At 42.7% G+C, this 20339-nt stretch overlaps 1 protein-coding gene across 1 annotated transcript in view; it reads left to right on the forward strand.

Annotated features, from left to right (window-relative positions):
• The window catches only part of LOC121874562 (PDF receptor-like), a 178288-nt gene that overhangs the window by 125473 nt on the left and 32476 nt on the right, over positions 1-20339 (forward strand). The window contains exon 6 of the mRNA XM_042378755.1: positions 6197-6365. Within this exon, the coding sequence (XP_042234689.1) occupies positions 6197-6365 (169 nt within the window). The remainder of the gene's footprint in view (positions 1-6196; positions 6366-20339) is intronic.

Raw genomic sequence — 20339 nt, forward strand, 5'->3', positions numbered from 1 at the left:
AACCCCCCCCTCCCCCTACCATTTACGGATCAAAGCAGTGGGGTAAAAGGCGACCTCAGGAACTCTCATTAATGAATACCAAACTAAGCATCTCCGGTGAACCATTGCGTAAAGCCAATCCTGGAAGGTAACTGGTGTGTGTGTGTGTGTGTATCTCTCTCTCTCACATCTACCAGAAAACTAACTCCCCCTTCCCCGTGGTGCCATCAAAGGATATTGGACGCGATGGGTCATCCTGAACTTTCTCCGCCAACGAAAGAACGCAAATATAGCATTCAATCAGGACAAGATGAAGGTTAAATCCCCGGCTTATGGCGACGAAACAAAAAGAAACGAGTACAAGACATCTTGAACCAGAATAAAATAAAAATAATTTGAATTTTTTTATAAGATGAATCGAAAGGAAATTCACCCACGCAGCACTGAAATAGGACATAGTAAACTAGAGCAGCCATATCTGTGAGGGTAAAGATGATGATGGCGGTGGTGGTGGTGTTATTAGCGCCGGTTGTGTCACCTGAGCATGAGCTGAAGGGGAGAGGGAGGGAATCTATTCTGGCTGTGTGTGTTTTTATTTTACTTGTCATTATCAGCCCTAAAAAAACATGAAGAAAAAACAGTATCATAGATAATTAACTGTATATGAAATATAATTTAGCGCCTTAAAAAATGTTAAACCTTAACAGTGTGGATACAGCACACTGTATACTAAGCCTTCGGTACACAAGAAGGCAGCATGGCTGGTACTGCACTCGACCATCTCCACTTCCCCAAGCTGTAAACTTTGGTACCCATTTACAGCTGGGTAAACTGACAGTGCCCGGGGATCGAACCGCTGACCCCTAGAACCGCCGTGCTCATTTTAAAACCTAATAATAAAGACAAATATTCAGAGCCAAGTAAGTACAATTACATACTAGCCAAGCATTATTTACCAGTGACAAACAGTAAAATAATAGAGGAGTTGTGGGTGCCCGGGGCTGGTTGGATTTTATAGATCACAAAGGACTCCCTTGTGACCCGTGTCATCTTGTCAGGACAAGTGGTAAGGGTTGTGAAGTCTGAATTATGTATCGGGTGATCGCCTACCTGGCTTTCGCCTCTGGTGGCTGAATAGGGTGGACTGCACAGTAGTTGATCTCTTGGTAATTCTAACCCTAAGTTGAAGTGTGGCTTGTCCAACATTACACCTGAATAAGTGAACAACAGTGACCGGCACATTATCAATGATCAGATCGTTGTACGTCAACTATTTTTACAGCTTTCTGATCTAAATACAAATCGTATTGAATTGCGTGGATAAAGTTAACTTAACTTGGTCAGTTTGTATGTGAGGGCGTAGCTATGGTATGGGCCATGATACTGAAGTGGAGAATAAACGATGGCTTTACTAGCAGTGCCTGACTGAATGTTTGGTTGGAGGAGTTGACAGATACTTCCCTACTGTGAGTCGAGTCCTACCTAGTAATGTTCTCTGGGCTGAGTCTCAAGATGAAGTAAGTCTGGAGATATTTTGAACAGGTGTTATTAGGCCTGGTGACTAAGGTAGATATTAAGTTTTTTTCTATTGGTCAAGTATGAGGGAGAAGAATTTAGTGTTTAATCCTGAATACAAAAGTTTTCTATAAAATGACGCACAAAATGTGTTACCAACTTTTCGACGTGTGTATCTAAAAATGATCATTCGTGTACGCTCTTTTGTTCCGGGGTGAACTGTATATTGCTAAATCTGGAATTCATGTTATGTAAATGAAGATGAACATTGTCGACAGGTTCAAGAAAATTATCATCAACATATAGTGTACAAATAATGGGTTTAAATTCGGGAGGACAATCACTGAGTAACACGGGACGGACCTATTGCTCCTCCCGTTGCTACACCATCAACCCCCCTTAATAATGTTCACGTTAAACACAAAGAAACAATCCTTAGCAGCTAAACATTTATGGAACTATTATTTTTCTTATAACTCACTGACCAAGAACCGTATATAGTTATTAATGTCGATGTTATTGTATTTTGTTTCATGTGGTTTAGGATTTAGGTCACCAAGGATATATATGTTGTTGTTAATCCATAGTTTATCCGCACCGTTGGTACCGTTAAAATCTGACCTACTTATGTATTTTAACTAACGACCCATCTATCCAATTACTATATAACGCACCTTACGCGAAGCCAATATTTCAAACACATACAAGTCAGATTACTATAAAAAAATAAATAAAAAATACGACTTATATCTACAATGTTGAGATGAAAACTTTATTTGAACCTCAGATATTTATTTTACTAGCGTTGTGTGTGTGTGTGTGTGTGTGTGTGTGTGAGGGATAGATAGATAGATAGATAGACAGATAGATAGATAGATAGATAGATAGATAGATAGATAGATAGACAGACGTGTAGTGCAGTGTGAAGTAAAGATAATAAATAAAAAATGGATAGTAGGAAGAATAAAATGGGCAGCAGGAAGAAGAAAATGGGTAATAGGAAGAAATAGATATAAAGACCTAAATGGATAGTAGGAAAAATGGGTAACAAAGAAAATGGGTAATGGTGGGGGTTGAGAAATAGGAAGATGGAGAAACAGCAAGTAATCATGAGCCTGAGAGAGAGAGAGAGAGAGAGAAAGAGAGAGAGAGAGAGAGAGAGAGAGAGAGAGAGAGAGAGAGAGAGAGAGAGAGAGAGAGAGAGAGAGCGAGAGAGACTAAGCTTTATTTACAAGTCTAGGAGAAATGGGACTGAAGCTGGTCACTGTACAGTGTACAATGACCAGGGAGAATTTAAGAGTAATCTCTCTCTCTCTCTCGCTCTCTCTCTCTCTCTCGATCAACTATCCCTCCTCCCACATCCCGCAAGACCTCGATCCTTCGAAATCTTGCCTCCCACCTCCCGCCTCCTCATATTTGCGTCTCTTTTACCTTTAATTAACAATTGACGACTCTTTTGAGAAACATAAGTCACCCCGAGAGAGGAATTCAAGGAGGCTTATTTCACCCCTAAATTGATATAAGAATCTCTCTCTCTCTCTAAGCATCAAGCGTCCATCCCTTTCTGTTATGTAAGGCACGATTAGGGGCCTCGCACAGGCATGATTAGGGGCCTCGTACAGGTATGATTAGGGGCCTCGTACAGGTATGATTAGGGGCCTCGTACAGGTATGATTAGGGGCCTCGCACAGGCATGATTAGGGGCCTCGTACAGGTATGATTAGGGGCCTCGTACAGGTATGATTAGGGCCCTGTACAGGCGATTAGGGACCTCGCAGGTATGATTAGGGGCCCACAGGTATGATTAGGGGCCTCGCACAGGTATGATTAGAGGCCTCGCACAGGCATGATTAGGGGCCTGAGGTATGATTGCCTCACAGGTATGATTAGGGGTGACCTCGTACAGGTATGATTAGGTGATTAGGGGCCTCGTACATATGATTAATACAGGTATGATTAGGGGCCTCACAGGTATGATTAGGGTCTCTGTACATATATGATTAGGGGTACAGGTATGATTACACATGATTAGGCAGGCATGATTAGGGGCCTCTGTACATATATGATTAGGGGCCTCGTACAGGTATGATTAGGGGCCTCGTACAGGTATGATTAGGGGCCTGTACAGGCATGATTAGGGGCCTCGTGCAGGCATGATTAGGGGCCTGTGCAACGATTAGGGGCCTCAACACATATGATTAGGGGCCTGTACAGGTATGATTAGGGGGCATATGATTAGGGGCCTCACATGATTAGGGGCCTCGTACAGGCCCTCGTACAGGTATGATTAGGAGCCTCGTATGATTAGGGCCTCTGTACAGGCATGATTAGGGCCTGTACAGGTATGATTAGGGGCCCTGTACAGGTATGATTAGGGGGTACAGGTATGATTAGGGGCCTCGTAGATTAGTCTCGTACAGGTATGATTAGGGGTCTCGCACAGGTATAATTATATTTACTTAGTAATTTATGCTGACTGTACGAAGACACAACAAACCTGTGATTATAGCATCGATTAGGGGACAAAGTTATATATAATTAGATAACTGGGCGTCGTACAGTTAAGCTTGATATATATAACTAAAACAAGTGTGTTATTATCGAGCGTATATCGGTCTGACACACACACACACACACTATGATTGTCCGTGATTAGGGTGCCGATGGTGTATGTGATTAGATAATAATTGGAGATTTGTACAGCCAGAGAGAGAGAGAGAGAGAGAGAGAGAGAGAGAGAGAGAGAGAGAGAGAGAGAGAGAGACCCTATAGTAAAAGGCACAGATATCCAACAGTAGTCACTCCACCTCCTGCAACAGTCACTCCATCTCTAGCAGTGGTCACTCCACCTCCACCAGCAGTCACTCCACCCCCAGCAGTAGTCACTCCACCCCCAGCAGTAGTCACTCCACCCCCAGCGGTAGTCACTCTACCTCCAACATCAATCACTCCACAGCAGTAGTCACTCCACCTTCAGCAGTAATCACTCTACCTCCTACAATTCCTATATTACTCACTCCACCTCCAACATCAATCACTCCAACTCCTACAAGATACAAGACCTATATTACTCACTCCACTTCCAACATCAATCACTCTACCTCCTACAATACCTACATTACTCACTCCACCTTCTGCAGTAGTCACACTCAGTCAACTTGTCACGGAGGTCACAAAACGCACCGCCAGGTCGACAGTATAGTGGCAGTAAACCTCCTTATGGTAGAAACTTTCCAGCCTCACATTTTACGACTCTGTATAAGTGATTACGAGTGACTGATGACAATACGTTAACATTTACGGATCACCTGACGATTGGCCACCCCAGCTTATTTCATCTTAAGATAAATCACACGAACGTTAACCAAGTATGATTTATTAATATATTTTACTGATGTATTTAATCTTACAATAGTTTCAAATACAGTCGCTGGTAAATTAGTCACCTCTATCAGCTGATATCAGAACACTTCAATGTTTACTTTCTGCGGGGGTTTGTAAAGTTTAGTTCAATATAAATACCATTAAGCTTGAGTCCCCAGCTACGTCAATCCCGAGAAAATACCATTGAGGCCAGCAGCTTACTGGTAATATTTCAACGATGTTCCCCAAGTCTCCAATTGTCTGAATTATTTATTTACCAAGCCGGTGGGAAAAGCAGGTCTTACTCTCGTCTCTCTCCAGAGCTCTGAATTTTATATTGCATCATACATACCTTTAAGGCAATATCATATTCAGCGTTCCTGGGCCCCGTGTGTCTTGCATCATGCGTCTTCCGTCTTGCGTTGTGTCTTGCACCTGCATCTTGCGTTGTGTCTTGCACCGTGCGTCTTGAGTTGTGTCTTTCACCGTGCATCTTGCATCGTATTTTGTGTCTTGTGTCATGTGTCTTGCGTCTTGTGTCGTGTTTCTTACATCGTGCGTCATGCGTCGTGTGTCAAACGTCGTTCATCTTGTGTCGTGCATCGTCTTACAACGTTAGATCGTCACAGCTGTGTATTAACTCTCCTGCGGAATGAAATTGCGTGTTGGGCGTCTCAAGAGGATTTGGTCGTAAATCTACTTGTTGAACTGCTTACGAGAGAGAGAGAGAGAGAGAGAGAGAGAGAGAGAGATACTGGGAAAGAGCAAAATCAAATAGAGACCTCACCACCACCACGGTCCACCAGTGTCCCGGGGAGCCTCTTACCCTATTTCAAATCGACACTCCAAGGTTTCATAAGGTAAATTTAATATGTTAAGGAAAAGACAACAACGTTTAAACAAAGACATAACTATTCTTTTAAAGTTTCCATTTCACCTCGGTGTTTAAACTTTATTATTATTATTATTATTACATTCTCAAATATCTATTAAAAATACAGCCTCTGTTATTCTTGGTAGTTCCAGAGATCTGACTTAAAGTAATCGATTTGTTCCAGCACTAACGACCTCTTGTTACCCCTCCCTTTCATCAACAAGTCTCCCTGTGCTGCACTTTTTACTCTCATAAATACCTTATAGCCTTTTATCTCTCCGGAGAGAAAGATAGAAAAGAACCCCCCCTTCCCAGCCATTTTCTCTCCTCTACCACTATACTCCTTTTATCATTCCCCTGTACAAGAGCCTCTAGTTAAGAGAGTGCCACTAACCACCAATCGTCCTCCCTTGTACACCAGTGCCAATAACCACCACCATTAACCACCATTCTTCTCTTTCACAGGAGTTTGAAGAACAACCGGACGAGGATCCACCGCAACCTGTTCGTGGCGATGGTGATCCAGGTGATGATCCGTCTGGTGCTGTATATCGACCAGGCCATCATCCGCGGCCACATCGTCGGTCACTCGCCTACGAACACCAACGCCCCCAGGCAGGGAATCGACAACACGGTCAGTTTTAGTCCTCAAATGTTGTGTAAATTCCTCCCTCCCTCATTCCTTCCTCTTCCCTCCTTCCATTCCTTCCTCATCCATCCCCTCGAGGCCTTGGGGGGGGGGGTGGGGGGGAGGAAGAGGGACTAAAGTGCGGGGAGGCCTTTAATGGTGACATAGAAAATGGGTATGAGAAAGGGGGACAAGGGAAAGGATGGAATGGGGGGTTTCGAAAGCAGTCCTCCTCTACTCTCCTCTAGGACTTTGACGGGAGATAAAGTAGAAAGGGAAAGGCACTTTAAGGGAGATGAACAGAGGAAAGCGACCAATAAATAATGTAATAGAGAGTGAAAAGAATTTTAAAATATACTGAGTTTCCACAACACAGTCCCTTCCATTCTTAAACTGTTCAGTATAGCCCCCTCCCCCCTCTCTCTCTTTTCAAAGCCTTAAGAGAGGGGGCGCGATGGGATGGGATGGGGAGGACTCTGACAGATAAAAGATATAAGTGTTTGATGGAAGAGGGACACGAAAATGGAATCAGTACAGGATGGTAGAGGGAGATAAACTGGGCCTCCACAACACGGTCAGATACCTCCCAAACTCAGTTGTCCTATATTACACTGCCGCCGGGCCTTGGAGGGCGGGGAGAAGTGAGAGGCACCTGAAGAGGGAGAAGTGAGAGGCATCTGAAGGGGGAGAAGAGATAGACGTTTAAATAGGTGTCAATAAAAGTAGAGGAGTGGTAGAAAGTAAAGAGAGGTAGAGAGAGGAGTCCAGCACACAACGACCGACGCCCCCCTATGACTGTTGATTCAGACAAGTGATGCAAGTCTTGAGACCAGTTATTAATGTGGTGGCCTCGGTACACTGAATGGATTGGTCCCAGAGGTGATCAAACATCTTGGTGAATACAAAAAAAAGAAAAGAAAAATGAACTACATTATTCAGTTTCATTTAGTTATGCGCCGGTAGAATTTATGTGGCAAAGATGTGAACGTTGAGATGAAATGACGGGTGTTATTTCAATCGTGAACTTCATAAAATCACGAACCCGAAACCAAAGCTAATTCTAATTATTTCTCAAAGACGTCGAAGCTGAAAACGGGAGAACAAGTAGAGTGATTCTGTGCTCTACTGTTATATTTCTTTCCTTGTTGATGTTACCAATAATCTAAATACGTCAAATACTATTATCCTGAATCTTATCAAGTCAAAAGTTCGAAATGGACTAAACGACGACAATCTTCGCCCCGTTTTGCGACTGATGACATCGAAATTTGATCCAAATATTAAGATTGTTGTTTCAGAAGTGCAGTGCCAAAGGTCACACAATAAGAAGCCATTGTCTCAGTGATGAAAATATTTCTCTACTTCATCGCTTAAGTTCAGACCTTAATAAATAATAAAAGCAATTTTATCAGCATTACATTACTGACTGGCGATTGTAGTGTAGAACTGTAGTTGACCTAACCCCTCCCCCCCCCATATATAGTGTACTAACAACCCCCCACCCCCCTCCAGGTAGTGAAATAAGCCTGGGTCTGTAACCTTCAGGTGATCCAAATTTAAACTTCGCATGAACTGAAACCCGAATTATATAAAAAAAATATATAATCCTAAAAACTAGATCCATAAGCAAGCATATAAATAAATGCTGAAACTGTGATTGGTCTTGGCTTCAACTTCTAAGGGATTCGGTCCTGATCTCGGTCTCGATCCTATAGTGATCTCGACTACATCACTGATTCTGACCTAAAAATTCTAAGCAGTAACGACGCCCCCACGACAACTAAGGTCCTTAAGCACGTAATGGGAGCAATAACGAGGGGAAAATATAAGTGCTTGAAAGGAAGGGAGGGAAGGTGGGAGGGGCAAGAATAAAAGAGAGGTAAAGAATAGGTACTTGACGAGAGGAAAAAATAAAGATAGGAAGAGAAAAAACAGAAACAAGAAGAAGATGAAGAAGAATTGCGACACGACGAGGACTTAATGAGACGCGCCACTTAAATTATCCTCCACCTTACTGTTCCAACCATCCGAGAGAGAGAGAGAGAGAGAGAGAGAGAGAGAGAGAGAGAGAGAGAGAGAGAGAGAGAGAGAGAGAGAGAGAGAGAGAGAGAGAGAGTAAAAAAGAAAGGGAGGAGGGGAGGAACGGGAAAAAAGTGAAGGGATTGTACCTCGTATTACAATCTGACGAGAGGCAGTGACCTACAGTACTTTCACCCTTCCTCCACTACACCTTTCCTTCCTCTCTCACCATTAGCTGAGTGAGAAACACACACACACACACGAGACAACGAATTACAAAAAATGAAGAAAAAACAGAGAACGAAAGAGTTGGGGAAATAAAGAGACAGATATGTTTTTTAGGTGAGAAGGGGAAGGGAAAGGATCCAATAAAACAGATGGACAGAAGAGAGACAGAAAAATTTAAATGGAGGGTGTTAGAAGCAAGGGAGAATTGTGTCTAGGAAGGAAAGAAGGAAGAAAGGAAGGAAGGAAGGAAGGAAGGAAGGAAGGAAGGAAGGAAGGAAATAGGAAGGCATAGGAGGAGGTAGGAAGGAGAAAAGAGAATGAGGTAGGAAGGAAGGACGAGAGGGAGGGAAGGAGATTGAGGGAAAAAGAAATATATTGTGGTAGAGAGAATGGAAGAGGAGGAAGAGAATAAGGAAGAGGGTGAAGTAAGAAGGGATATGTAAGTAGAGAGAGAGATGGAAAAAGACAGCAAAGGGAGAAAAAATAAAAGAAAAATGGACAAGAAACAATAAAGGAAATGGGAAACAAAAAAAAAGAGAAGAGCGATTGGGGAAAATGAAAGAAAAACTATCAAGGGAAATTAAAAAAAGGGGGAGGAAGAGAGGGACGGGAAACATGGAAAGAAGGAATGAGTGATGAAATGGGTGATCGTATTCCACAGGTGTAGAGAGATACAGTAAGAGGAAGGGAAGGTGAGAGGGTGCGAAATGAGAGAGAGAGAGAGAGAGAGAGAGAGAGAGAGAGAGAGAGAGAGAGAGAGAGAGAGAGAGAGAGAGAGAGAGAGAGAGAGATTTTCCTCCACAAAGACTTCATAAATCTCTCTCTGTAGACATTTGAATCGTGTGTGTGTGTGTGTGTGTGTGTGTGTGTGTGTGTGTGTGTGTGTGTGTGTGTGTGTGTAACTAAACCAAACTTTAGCCTGATACACTCATATGAATTACTAATCAACTTCTGGAGAGTTTTGTCCTTCTAAGTGCACCACAAAAATCCGGGAAAAAGAAAAAAAAGTAAAAGACTAAAAACTTTGTCGAGAAAGTTTTGATCTTCCTTGACGTGGGAGTGACTGACACACCTGTGACCTATAATGGAGAAGATTAATCAGTTGCTCTTCTACTTACTCACTCAAATCTCTCACACTGACTCACTCAAATCTCTCACTCAACTCACTCAATCACTTTCTCCTTCACTCCTTCTCTTATTCACTCACGCCCTTCCTCCCTCATACATTACCTTCCTTCCTCCCTCCTTCATTCCCTTCCCATGTCCCTCATTCACTCTCTTCCCTCCCTCATTCATTCCCTTCCTATCTCCCTCATTCATCCCCTCTCCCTCCTACCCACTTACTCCGTCCTTTCACCCTTCCAGTTCTTACTAACTCCCTCCCACCTTTCTCACTTTCTCTCTCCCTACTCCCCCCCCCCTCGCTTTAAACACGATATAAAAAATGTGTCAGTAATTAACGATATCCGCCCCCCACCCCCCTCAATTTAAACACGATATAAAAAATGTATCAGTAATTAACGATATCCGCCAGCTGGTGTTATAAAAACTATAACCAGCTGTTCCTCTCACAGAAAAACCTTAAGAGTTATCTAAATATATCGTGAGAAAAAAAATTGTGCCAGCGTTTATAGGTACATTTATTTATTTCTTTCTTTCTTTCTTTCTTTCTCCTCCAAGATAAATATCGAGAACTGCTTCGTGAGTATATTATTTCACTGGTGCTGATCTCGAGGGATTATTGAATAGTCTGCCCATTGTTTGTCCCAGCTTGCATTGGAAGGATAAAGACTCTCTCTCTCTCTCTCTCTCTCTCGTGCCAACTTTGTACCCCTAATCCGACCCCTCTTAAAAACTTTTTCCCAGTGATTGTCTTTTCTCGTAATTTAGAAAGATGAACACACTCTCTCTCTCTCTCTTGAAAAGTTTAACAGAAAAATTCTAAATGTTTACCAACACACAAATAGTTCATGGAAACACACACACACACACACCTCCACCATCTTCTCGATCTCTAAACTGACAATAGTAAGAACCAGGGGGGTTGAGTATTGGGGGTAGGGTGGACGGGTGGGAGGACGGGGGGGGGGGGGGGTGGTGGGAAGTCATATTGAACTGATGCACTGTCATGACAAATCTAGTTACAAGCTCGAGAGATCCAGATGTATAGCCCCTGAAAACACTCGTCTGTCTCCCCTAATGCCTTTACTCTTGGCCAGCGAACATCATCAAAACATACAAATCTGATACCATCTCAGAGTGTCTTTGAGCACGACCGTATTACGTAACGCGGGTTTAGTGAAGGTTACAAAATCTGGATCTGATTTAAGAGTTTTGTATCCCGACATAAGTAAATAATATTGTATGTTATGATTTGCATTGTTAAATTTTGTTATTATTATTTTAGTATTAAATTTGTTATTGTGGTTAATATCATTAATATTACTATTTCTATTATTACTTTTTATTTTTTTAATGATTATTTAAGTTATTATTAGAAATTTAGTGTTAATATTTTCAATTTATGCTTAACATCATCATCATCACCATTATTATTATTATTATTATTATCATTATTATTACCGTACCATCCAAAACCTTCACTCAGACAAACCACAACAAACACGCGGCGGGCAACATAAGATCATAACAAACAAGTGAGATGGGCTCCCACTCTCCCCCACTTGGTGTATGCGGCGAGCAATACGGACCCAGTAACACACAAACTTCCCTCGTGAAGTCTCAAAGTTTGGAGCAAAGGTCATTTCGGTGCACGGGGAGATGCCAAGTGATTTACACAACTGAGGAAAGAGAGAGACGACGTGAGGGATGTCTTGTCTGTTTCACCTTGAGAGGAAATTTTTATCTTGTGTGAGGAATTGGAGATGTTTAGTTGCCTTTGTTCGAGAGTTATCACTGTTTTACTGATTACACTTCTCATACTCGTCTCATAGGACAAATTCTGGGGAAGAGAGACACCATGAGGAGAGGGACATGAACAGGGCAATCTCACTGACCTACCAACTACACTTAACACCTTTCTACACACGCACACACACCTACCTCAAACAACAACGAGACCATTAATGCACTTGTAAAATATATTTCCCGGTAAGGATTAATATTCCAGCAAGACCTGTACACAACCTCGGGAGAATTCGAACCCTGGTACTTTAGTTGTCCCGGACACCGATAAACAACCTACTTTACTAACCAGAACACCCACAGTGGTTTTTAAGCTACATCAGTTAAGTCAGCGAAAGGCTCACTATAACACCGTTCGGACAATACCAGAAAGAGAAATTGGACTAAAAAGTAAGTGAGCCAGATAAACAGAATGTACACACAGGTTAGAGCTTGTCGTGTTGATCGTTCACGAGTATTTGATTCTGTTGCCTTCTCGTGGCAGAATATTAAATGTGTGACTAATATATCGATTTTATAAGTTATAATACATGTGATGTTAAGACATGCTGTAAGACTGCTACTATCACGACTACTGCTTATAATAATAATAATAATAATAATAATAATAATAATAATAATAATAATAATAATAATAATAATAATAATAATCATAATCCCAACACCTGGTCAACTGACGCTCCAGCACCTGTTCCTTCCAGTAAGACGACCCCACTCACACCTTCCAGTAAACAAAATTTGAATAATGAAAAGTGTCGCTGCCTTAACGTATATAATGAACTATAATATTACACATGGAATAATGTAAAAGTTGTGTATATATAAACAGTGTATATTTTGCGATAGCGACAACATTCACTAAACATCTTTTTGTAAAGTTTATAAAAAGCGACTCGGCTGTGTATAAATTTCAGACTATTTTCCGAGTCATGTTTAAATGATATATCTTTACTGGCGTCTGAGGTGTTGCCAGTCTGGTGTGAAACCTTTGTCGCCTGTCCATTTGTGACTGACATGTAAATTTCCATGATGGTAGTGGAGGATTTTTCACCGTCGCTGTTAAGAAGGGTAAAGTAAATGTGTGTGTGTGTGGTGCGTTAAGTTAAATTAATGTGATGAATAAAATCTAAAAAAAAATTACATGAATAGAGAGAGATTTTGTTTAGTGAGTGTTTGGGAAAGTCAAGGATTACAAAATTATTTATATATGTATATATCAAGATAATGTTGACACCTGGTGCTGTATCATAGCAGTGTAACAAGTCTTCTCTATATTTTGACATACATAAATTCCTCCTTTCCAACATCATTACTGAAGTCAACCAGATTTAACAAGTCACTCAGGGAGTAATTCATCGCTTGATGTAATCAGCACTGCAGAAAGTGAGGCTGACAACGTGATTAATGTTTTTTCAGAATTTGGTATGAATTCCAGGGCCCCGGAGTTAATAAGAAAACATTATATATATATATATATATATATATATATATATATATATATATATATATATATATATATATATATATATATATATATATATATATATATATATATATATATACCTTACATATTTTGGTGGAGATAGTGTGAATGCTTGTTTTACATGAACATTATTCTCACCTGTTGATGTGCGAGGTAACCCACAGATGAAAACAATGGTGCTGTTGTAATCTCAGGTATTCACGCGATCCCCACGAATACCTGTAAGACAGTGTGTACACATATTTGAGACAGACTGTATACACACACACACACACACACACACACACACACATACACACACACACACAACATATTCTAGGTCAGTTTCAATTGACACCAATATGAATGAGGTTCTCGACACTGCACCTTTACTGCAAAAATTGAGACAGAAATGAACCATAAAAAAATATAAATATGTCGCAGTCCTCGCCCATTCGCTCAGTCACTCAATCACCCTCTCAGTCACTCATCCTCCCAGGCCCTCGCACTCCATCAATCACTCACTCACCCTCCCAGGTCCTAAGCTTCGCACTCACTCACCCACACACTCACACGGGTGGCGGGTAGTTATATCAAAGAACAAATAGCCTTTTGAAAACTTCCTGTGTACAGTATATGTTCATATATTTCTCTACAGCTGCTGTAACCATGTCTCTCTGCGACTGACTGACTGACACTGGCTGGCTGATTAATTGACTAGCTGCTTGACTGACTAACTGATTCACTGACTGACTGACTTTTTTCTTTAAGTCCTCAGTAATGCGCCTCTCAAAAATTACTCGCAATAGGTCAAAAGCCATAGAAAGAATGTAAAAGGGAGAGAGAGAGAGAGAGAGAGAGAGAGAGAGAGAGAGAGAGAGAGAGAGACCACAATGTCCCTGCGCGAGCAACAGCGAATATACAGACTACTGGAAAAAAAAAGAAAAAAAAACGCTTTTCGCTGTATGTCCTCACTCCCTCTCTCTCTCTCGTGCTTTCCATTACAGAACACAGGGTCCTGCTTGAACCAGCTACACACTGCAAGCAATCATGACGTGAAGTGAGTAAGGGAGGGAGGGAGGGAGGGAGGGAGGGAGGGAGGGAGGAGGAGGAGGAGGGAGGAGGAGGAGGAGGGAGGGAGGGAAGGAAGGAAGGAAGGAAGGAAGGAGGACGGGGAAGTGTTAGGTGGGTGGTGACGTTAATATATTCACACTGTTACATGCAGGTATTTCAGGTATGTCAAGAACCAGGTGATAGAGGGACATACGTTTCTGCTTTTAAAAAACAGGTAACTCTGTGTGTGTGTGTGTGTGTGTGTGTGTGTGTGTGTGTGTGTGTGTGTGTGTGTGTGTGTGTGTGTGTGTGTGTGTGTGTGTGTGTGTGTGTGTGTGTGTGTGTGTGTGTGTGTGTGTGTGTGTGTGTGTGTGTGTGTGTGTGTGTGTGTGTGTGTGTGTGTGTGTGTGTGTGTGTGTGTGTGTGTGTGTGTGTGTGTGTGTGTGTGTGTGTGTGTGTGTGTGTGTGTGTGTCATTTAAATCTTTAGTGTTTCTGTTTCACATCGGTTTCGGTTAATGAACCATGAAGCAGTGTATTTCAGGAAAAGAGAGACAGAGAAACATTTTAAAGGCAGAAAGACAAATAGAAACAATCATCCATCCACCCACTACTCACTCCCTAACACACCCACCCACCCCACCCACCCACGGAGGTAAACCCAGAGACACACAATCCCCCAAAAATAAAAAATAATATCGCAAGCTGATCGAGAACTGTAACTCATTTCAGATCGTAATCAGCAAAATCGTTCCCCTCCAGGCCCAGTTTTTCATAATTGTTGCTGGCGATGATTGTGTGTACGTCTAGGCATGCAAATTGCCGGAGCGAGACAATAGATCCACGAATTAATGCTGCCTGATTGTGGATCTTTGGTTCAGGGTAAATCACTGTCTGATAGTGGATCACTGCCTGGGGATGGATCGCTGGTTGATGATGGATCATTGCCTGAGAGTGTATCACTGGCAGGTGATGATCTGAGCCGACTCCGGAAAGGATTCACCTCGAGGGAATTGCTGAAACGTACGTACGTACGTACGTACGTGTGTGTGTGTGTGTGTGTGTGTGTGTGTGTGTGTGTGTGTGTGTGTGTGTGTGTCCCTCCCTGCACAAAATTTTGTAGTCGTCGACAGTTAGTTTCCAGCGACACAAGGGTTCAGCAGGCAGGAAGGAGAGACGATGCTTGGCTAGAGCCTTAAACTTTTACCCTTGATATCTGACAAAGCACTGAGGCGGCCACGACCAGACTGCTGCCCGTGGCCATTTTTCAATAAACTCTCCGGCTTCTAAAAGTGTGGGAAGGAAGGGCTGTGAGAGGATAATGAAGGAGGGGATGGCTGGGAGAGGGATGTGTGGGAGGGGAGGACAGGAAGAGGGATGTGTAGGGAAGGGGAGGACTGGGAGTGAAGAGCTGTGAGGGGGGGGTTGAGGGGCTGTGTAGGGGAGCTGTGAGGGGGATGTCTGAGGGTGAGAGCTGGGAGGGGGGGGCTGTAGGGAGGAGAGCTGTGAGGGGGTCGAGCTGTGAGGGGGGTGGAGAGCTGTGAAGGGAGGTGGTCATGTAGGAGGGAGGGCTGTGAGAGCTGTGAGGGGGGTCATGTGTCATGTGAGGGAGGGGGGGGTCATGTTGTGAGGGGGGGCAGGGAGAGCTGTGGGGGGTGGGAGTGGGGGCTGTGAGGGAGGTGCTGTGAAGGGAGTGGGAGCTGTGAAGGAGGTGAGCTGGTCATGGGAGCTGTGAAGGGAGGTGGCTATGAAGGAGGTGGTCTGCTGTGAAGGGAGGTGGTGGGAGTGAGCTGTGAAGGGAGGTGGTCATGGGGTGGAGTGGAGGAGAAGGGAAGGGAGGGCTGTGAAGGAGGTGGTGTGGGAGTGGAGGTGTGGGTGTGGAGGGGAGGGCTGTGGTGAGTGGGGAGGAGGGCTGTGAAGGAGGTGGTCGGGAGGAGGGCTGTGAAGGGAGGTGGTCATGTGGGAGTGGAGGCTGTGAAGGGAGGTGGTCATGTAGGAGGAGGGGCTGTGAAGGGAGGTGGTCATGTGGGAGGAGAGCTGTGAAGGGAGGTGGTCATGTAGGAGTGGAGAGCTGTGAAGGGGGGTCATGTAGGAGTGGAGGGCTATGAAGGGAGGTGGTCATGTGGGAGTGGAGAGCTGTGAGAGTATAGTCAAGAGGAAAGAGAGGGCTGAGGGAGTCGTGTTATGAGTATAAGTCAGAGAGGATCCTTCTTCTCATAAGGTAAGAATGTATACCAACTTTTCTCCTTACCAGAAATGTGAGAACTCCTCCAAGTGGCTCACTTATGGTACGACACAAAGATGGATTCGCAATGGTTCATTCGATATTTTTCTTTACACTTGGACAGTATCTTACCGATTCAATGGCGTCCAAATAACAGTGAGACTTAATAATTTCGTTCTCTTAATCACTATAGTTAGGGAAAAACTCACGGAAGAATTTTTAAGAATTTAGATCTTGAATTGTGGGGGAAAATAAGTGGGTCTGTTGAGAGGAAAGAGGAAAATATACGTTAATGTCACCCCAGCGGCCAGCACACATGACTTTATATATGTATACTTGTTTAAGCTCAGGGGTTCAACGTTGGCATGGCACTAATTTTTAAGTTCACACACACACACACACACACACACACACACACACACACACAGCATCATAGTTACCCTGAACACCCGACAAGACTCAAGCAATCGAGATAGTGGCCTCATATCCATTTAGCGCTCGAAAAAAATTTATATTGTACTAATCCGAAACAAAGGGAAGCCGTATATCCCTTCACCAGGCGGGGGAGTGAACACCTCTTAAGCTGATGAGGAAACTCGACCAATCGTTCACAAATAACTATAGAGATAAAGGGGAAGATACGGTTACCTTACACTACAGCGCTCGTCACTAATACCAAGTCAGAGAGGGAGAAATATAACTCTCTGACTCAAGTGGTTCAGTACTAACCAGCTATTAACGAGACCCACCCACATCTCTCACTTTCCTAGTTCGCTAGTACCAAAAGACAAGAGTGAGCAACACAACTAACCTATCTGACCCCATCTCAGAAACCTTAAAAACGTAACAGGTTCGCAAATATCCAGATGTATACCCATTCTGTATCAACCTGTGTGTGTGTGTGTGTGTGTGTGTGTGTGTGTGTGTGTGTGTGTGTGTGTGTGTAATAATAATAATAATAATTAACGGTTTATTAAAATAGTTCTGCAGCCCGAAGGCTGAAAATATACATTGGACATAAATGGCTTATTACATACATTGGTGGTTTAACAAAAGCCTTCATTAGAGAAAGGTAAAGGAACATACAGTGAGCATACAGATTAATGTAAGTGTTGAACAGCAAACACGTAGTGTAGTAACTCCCTCCCAGATGGTGTTAGGAGGGACCTCACGTGGTGTAGTAGTTCCCTCACAGATGGTGTTATGAAGGACCTGACGTGGTGTAGTAATTCCCTCACAGATGGTGTTATGAGGGACCACGTGGTGTAGTAATTCCCTCACAGATGGTGTTATGAGGGGCCTTACGTGGTGTAGTAATTCCCTCACAGATGGTGTTATGAGGGGCCTCACGTGGTGTAGTAATTCCCTCACAGATGGTGTTATGAGGGGCCTCACGTGGTGTAGTAACTCCCTCACAGATGATGTTATGAGGGACCTGACGTGGTATAGTAATTCCCTCACATATGGTGTTATATGAGTGAGGTGTGGTCCCAGTCCTTCCTATCGTAGACGGATTAACACATCGCTGGTTGTTGTTGGGTCTCACGGGCCGTTATCACTGGGTACCTGGGATCTCACTGTGTGAAGGTTAACTTGGGTACGACTGTTATTGTTGAGTTGTTCTCACTGACTTGAGCACTGTTCACCACTGTTCACCTCTGTTTAACACTGGTTCCATTCCTTTCCTAAATGAAATTTTAACTTCTGGCGAGAACTTGTTGATATTCCGGTGGGGAGGAGGGTTCAGGGGAGGGGGTTGGTATGGGCCAACTTAACAGTTGACCTGGCTGCTCCGAGAGGAGCGCCAGGTACGTCTTGACCCTTCGGTGGTCAAGGATGTAGTGTGTGTGTGTGTGTGTGTGTGTGTGTGTGTGTGTGTGTGTGTGTTTGTGTTTGTGTGCCAGGACCATATGACAGACGATGCCCTAGGCTGGCTCATGCTGAGAATTCTGTACTATAAAAGGATGGATCACTTCAATAGGTGATCCTGTTACTGCCATGCGGTCAGCAAGTCAACGCGTGTACCAGTTGGCAGTCTTGAGTCAGGGAGCTTTAACGCCAATACGAGTTCCTTTGCCAAATGCGATGGGATATACTTATTGTTTACCTGTGAATTGCTTTAGAATTTTCAAATGGAATATGGGATTATCATTCATCTGCTTGCCAAGGGATCCAGAAAGGTGAGTTGCACATTAGTCAAAGTCGATTGTTAATTCGTTTTTATCGCCTCTTTATAACCCTGATGTACAAGGGATCAGTGTGAGGCTGACAGCATACTGTGACCAGGAAACGTGTTTTACTATACATGTAACCTAACTCTATATCTCGGAACCATATTTCTACTGTATTCAAAATTACATAATTATATAAAACAGGCGAGCAATTTTGGGTGACTTTATTTTGTTTAATGTGAACTCTACCCTGGTCACAACGTTCCCCAGATCAACAATAGCTTACTTTACGTTATCATTGTTTAGTGACTTTCTCGGTCCTCACGGGTAGTCGTTAAGTGATATCTATGTAATTATGAAGCTATAGATTTAAGAATAGAACCCCCAGGGTCGAAAAATGAGACGCGAAAAATTAGCATCACCAGCAGCTCTGTCGTAGACTTGTACAAGAAGCATTGTTCCATGTATCACAGCTAAAATAATACAGTACAGTCATAGCCTGTTCTAAAACTTTATAATAAAATGTATCATTCATTTTTTTTCTTTTTAGCTACTGTAGGTAGGGTGAAATTTAACTGTAAAACATAGTGACTGTTAGCACTCCATCGTTTTTACTGGGAACCTGGGATAATGGGAGCACAGTTCCTGCAGTGGACAGATATAATTTTCCCGCAAAATAATACACGAGTATGTCTGGCTTTGAAATATTATTTCTATAATTCTTAATTTCCGTGCTAACAGTCTATAAAGCACATGCACATTATTGGTAAGTTAAAGTCGGATACCTCTACATAATGTCAGGTGAAGCGCAATGGATTTGTCTGAGATGTGACTTCCTGGCCGCTAGAGGCAGAACGAACCATCCACTTTACACTATAGAAGCCTTGCTCTTATCCACTTGAAGCCTTCGTGCAGTGTATTAACGTTTCCAGCTCGTTACCTCTCCTTCCTATCCTTTTATTCGCATATTAAAAAAAAAAATCTGGAGACCGAAGGAGGAATCTTAAAGGATTTTATATTATACACGCGATATACTGTACTGATTACATAACACCTAATAAATTCTAGTCTGACCACTACACAATTTGATACCAATGTTTATTTATATTTAATTTAGACCAATAACTACATTTTATTCCAATTACATAATACTACTAAAGGCCAACACTAAAATGAATGATGTATATTTTATCGTGTAACTGGTGTTAAATGGCCCTTAGTTCACTCCCTACCAGAGTCATTGTCAGGGTGGAAAAGTTTTAAGTGCGGGAAAAAAGAGAGACGGTTTTGACATTAAACTCGTAGCCACTGAGGTCAAAGAAACACTGATGGGGGAGGGGGGATGAGGGGGGATGGGGGGATGAGAGGGGATGGGGATGAGAGGGGATGGCTGAGGGATGAGGGGGAATGCGAGTGTAAAGTAGGGAAGAGGATTATCACTTAATCTAACGAATGCTCCAGCCAGTAACTTAGAAACGTGTATGTTTACTTAGGTTAGGTTAGGTTTAATTTATATTAATTTAGCTTAAATCCAGGTGAGGTTGTTAACCCTCTCAACTCTTCAATTTCCTCAAGATAATAGTTGGGAAAAATCCAAACTGGAAAAAGAGAGGTTTATATCCTGAACGAGGAAGCATGTATTGAAATCCCCTCGTGTGGCACTTAAGCTGATATATGGAATTTTAGGCAAGGAAAATACTCCACTCACATGCACTACATCTCCGTGTATCCATTATGGCGAACACTTTAGAATAAACACAATCTATCTTCGTTTTGCTGTTTTATTCGTCTTAATATTTTCATGTTCAGTCCTGTTCACACTTATAATATTATCTAGTTCAGTCATGTTCACACGTACAACATTGCCTTGTTCAGCCAAAGATCTTAATAACATCCTGTT

The sequence above is a fragment of the Homarus americanus genome, unplaced genomic scaffold (genome assembly GCF_018991925.1).
Source record: "Homarus americanus isolate GMGI-L3 unplaced genomic scaffold, GMGI_Hamer_2.0 scaffold34360, whole genome shotgun sequence".
Taxonomy (NCBI): domain Eukaryota; kingdom Metazoa; phylum Arthropoda; class Malacostraca; order Decapoda; family Nephropidae; genus Homarus; species Homarus americanus.